General features: G+C 42.7%; 1 protein-coding gene across 1 annotated transcript; it reads right to left on the bottom strand.

Moving 5' to 3' along the window:
- Nucleotides 1-464: 464 nt before the first annotated feature.
- On the bottom strand, nucleotides 465-2,903 carry LOC106762551 (acetolactate synthase 3, chloroplastic). The gene has a single exon (XM_014646526.2). The coding sequence runs from the start codon at nucleotides 2,743-2,745 to the stop codon at nucleotides 781-783; it is 1,965 nt and encodes a 654-aa protein (XP_014502012.1). The 5' UTR covers nucleotides 2,746-2,903; the 3' UTR covers nucleotides 465-780.
- Between the last annotated feature and the right edge of the window lie 472 nt (nucleotides 2,904-3,375).

The following is a 3,375-nucleotide window of genomic DNA, read 5'->3' as shown; positions in this document are numbered from 1 at the left end:
AATCTTTTACTAGTTTGAATAATTCAACTCAAAAGACCGAACTATAAATAGCAAGTTAGTGGTTAAGAATACTCACAATTTCCCTTTAAATCTCAAGTTAGTTGGCCATTCCTATTTTGAAGAAAACAAAGTAAATGGAAGTATATATGAGCTTCACGAATAAATAGGACAAATATTCTTTATTTTTTTATGATTTATTGAAATAAATGCGTTTATTATTGGATATATTGAATATGAACTCCTATTATTACTAAAATTGTAATTCCACGGTGCCATTAACAATTGACATTCCAGTGTCTTGCGTGAATCAACCTTTTTGCAATCTTTCTCCAATCCAATAAACAATCCACATTTTACCTATTTGTAAGGTAAATCATTTTAAGGAAAAAAAAGAAGTGGTTTTTCAGTTTTATGCAGAGAATCCATTTCTATAAATAGTCCAACTTTGCCATTTCCACTAGTTAAAAGAGGAATGTACATATAGTATGATGACTTCATTTCATTTTTTCTTGAATCTTGATTTGAATAGATTCTGTTTATATTTGTGACAGAAATAGTATGTCTTGCATATTCAGTCTCATTACTACATCAAAACCCAAGCTACATTACATAAAACAGGGGATAGACGCCATTGCATATGGCAAGTTAACTAAAAGGGAAAATACATGATCTTACTACCAAAAAACTAGTAAAAACTAGGATGCCTTATGCAACTACAAAAGCACTACATTTTATACATTGAAAAAACCAACTATCAAGGAATATTTAGTGTTGAGATAGTCAATACCTTGTTCTGCCATCACCTTCAGTAATCACATCCTTGAAGGATCCATTACTCGGAATCATTGGCAGCACGTGTTCTTGATGAGGTACTATGACCTCAAGAAGATACGGGCCAGGGGTGTCCAGCATTTTCTGAATTGCCCGTCTAAGTTCTTCCTTCTTCGTCACACGCTCCCCGGGTATTCCACAAGCATCCGCAAACTTTAGCATGTTCGGGAATATCTCATTCTCCCTCGAAGGATCTCCCAAATACGTGTGAGCTCTGTTGGCCTTATAGAACCGATCCTCCCACTGAACCACCATACCCAAGTGCTGATTATTCAACAACAATATCTTAACAGGGAGATTCTCCACTCTTATAGTTGCCAACTCCTGAACATTCATTATGAAACTCCCATCTCCATCAATGTCAACAACCAAAGCACCAGGGTTCGCTACAGCAGCACCAATAGCCGCAGGCAATCCAAAACCCATAGCTCCAAGACCCCCTGAAGTCAACCACTGTCTAGGCCTCTTGTACTTGTAGAATTGGGCAGCCCACATTTGATGCTGTCCTACCCCAGTGCTAACAATAGCATTTCCATTTGTCAACTCATCAAGAACCTCAATTGCATGCTGAGGAGAAATCCCATCAGTAAACTTCTTATAACTCAAAGGAAACTTTTCTTTCTGCACATTAATATCTGCTCTCCAAGCTCTAAGATCAAGCTTGCCCTTCACTCCTATATCCTCCAAAATCCTATTAATACCCTGTAATGCCAACTTCAAATCCCCACAAACCGATATGTGTGGCTGTTTATTCTTCCCAATCTCAGCGGAATCAATATCAATGTGAACAATCTTAGCCCTACTAGCAAATGCTTCTAGCTTCCCGGTGACACGGTCGTCAAATCTCACTCCAAAAGCAAGCAATAAATCACTTTTATCAACGGCGTAGTTGGCATAAACAGTACCATGCATCCCCAACATTTGAAGGGAATGGTCGTGGTCCATGGGGAAAGTTCCAAGGCCCATTAAAGTGCTGGCAACAGGAATTCCAGTGAGTTCCACAAATCGTTTCAACTCGGTGCCGGAGTTTAAAGAGCCACCTCCCACATACAAAACGGGCTTCTGGGCTTCCAATATGAGTCTGACAATCTGTTCCAACTGGGCATCGCTGGGGGACTTGGGCAGCCTGGCGGCGTACCCGGGAAGGTTATCGGAAAGGTCCCAATTAGGAACTGCCAGTTGCTGCTGAACGTCTTTGGGAACGTCGATGAGGACTGGGCCGGGACGGCCAGAAGTGGCGATGAAGAAGGCATCGCTGACGACCTGAGGAATATCGTCGACATCGAGGATGAGGTAGTTGTGTTTGGTGATGGATCTGGAAACTTCCACAATGGGGGTTTCCTGGAAAGCGTCGGTGCCGATCATCCGCCGAGGAACCTGTCCGGTGATGGCCACCAGCGGCACGCTGTCCATCATTGCGTCCGCTAGGCCGCTCACCAGGTTCGTAGCGCCAGGGCCGGAGGTAGCGATACACACGCCGGGTTTCCCAGACGACCGCGCGTAGCCCTCGGCCGCGAACACGCCGCCCTGCTCGTGGCGCGGGAGCACGTTGCGAATGGCCGGAGCACGCGTTAGCGCCTGGTGGATTTCCATCGACGCGCCGCCAGGGTACGCGAAGACCGTGGTGACGCCCTGCCGCTCCAGCGCCTCCACGAGGATGTCCGCGCCCTTGCGCGGCTCACTTGGCGCGAACCGCGAGAGGAAGGGCTCGGCGGCCGGTGGTGACACGACGACAGCGGTTGGTGTGGCTGAGGGAGGCTTGGGGTGGGAGCATGAGATTGTGAGAGGGTGAGCGTGAGAGGACTTGGTAAGGGTTGGGTGAGAGAGAGGGATGTTGGATCTGACAATGCGTTTGGGGAAGGCCGAGTACGAGGAAGAAGCAGAAAATGGAGTTCTGGACGCGGTGGCCGCCATTGTGAACTGAGGGTACAGGTGAACACTCTGCGTGTATGGTCATGATTTTATGGAGATGGAAGAGAACTATTGTTTTACCCTTTTGCCCTTCCGTTTTGTCTATAACTCCGACTGTTCTCTGTGGGTAAAATGAGAAATTCAATACAGCGACTTACACTGAGTGTGAGTGGTGTCGATTGTAGAATGGGAGTGTGATGTGAAAGTGTGATACCCACACAGTCTGCAAATAAACGAAGCAGCAATTTTTTTATGGTTGTGTTTTGGCAGGGCCCCACCCACTTAAACCATAAAATATAAATCACTTTAGGAGACCAGAAACTAGACAATTAAAATTATTTTAAATCATTTTAACTATATTTTATGAATTCCATAATAAATTTAAATGGCATGTATCAAATTTCAAATTTTATATAATACATCTATCAATTATTATATTTTAGTGCGGAAAGTCAACAATTAAGGATTAACTTATTAAATAATATATGTCTAATGAAATTTGTAAAATCTAATTTTGATAGTATAAAATTATTAAATAAAATATTTTAAAGATAGATATCATATATAGGATATTAATATAGTTACTTTTAAAAAAAATAATTATAGTAATAAAATATATAAGGACTAAAATAT

Source organism: Vigna radiata, chromosome 5 (assembly GCF_000741045.1).
Source record: "Vigna radiata var. radiata cultivar VC1973A chromosome 5, Vradiata_ver6, whole genome shotgun sequence".
Taxonomy (NCBI): Eukaryota; Viridiplantae; Streptophyta; class Magnoliopsida; order Fabales; family Fabaceae; genus Vigna; species Vigna radiata.
Note: the sequence above shows the minus strand (reverse complement) of the source record. Positions and strands in the feature narration are given on the sequence as shown.

Excerpts from the sequence above, each read along its gene's own strand:
- LOC106762551 (XM_014646526.2), bottom strand. The coding sequence starts at position 2,745 with ATGGCGGCCACCGCGTCCAGAACTCCATTTTCTGCTTCTTCCTCGTAC.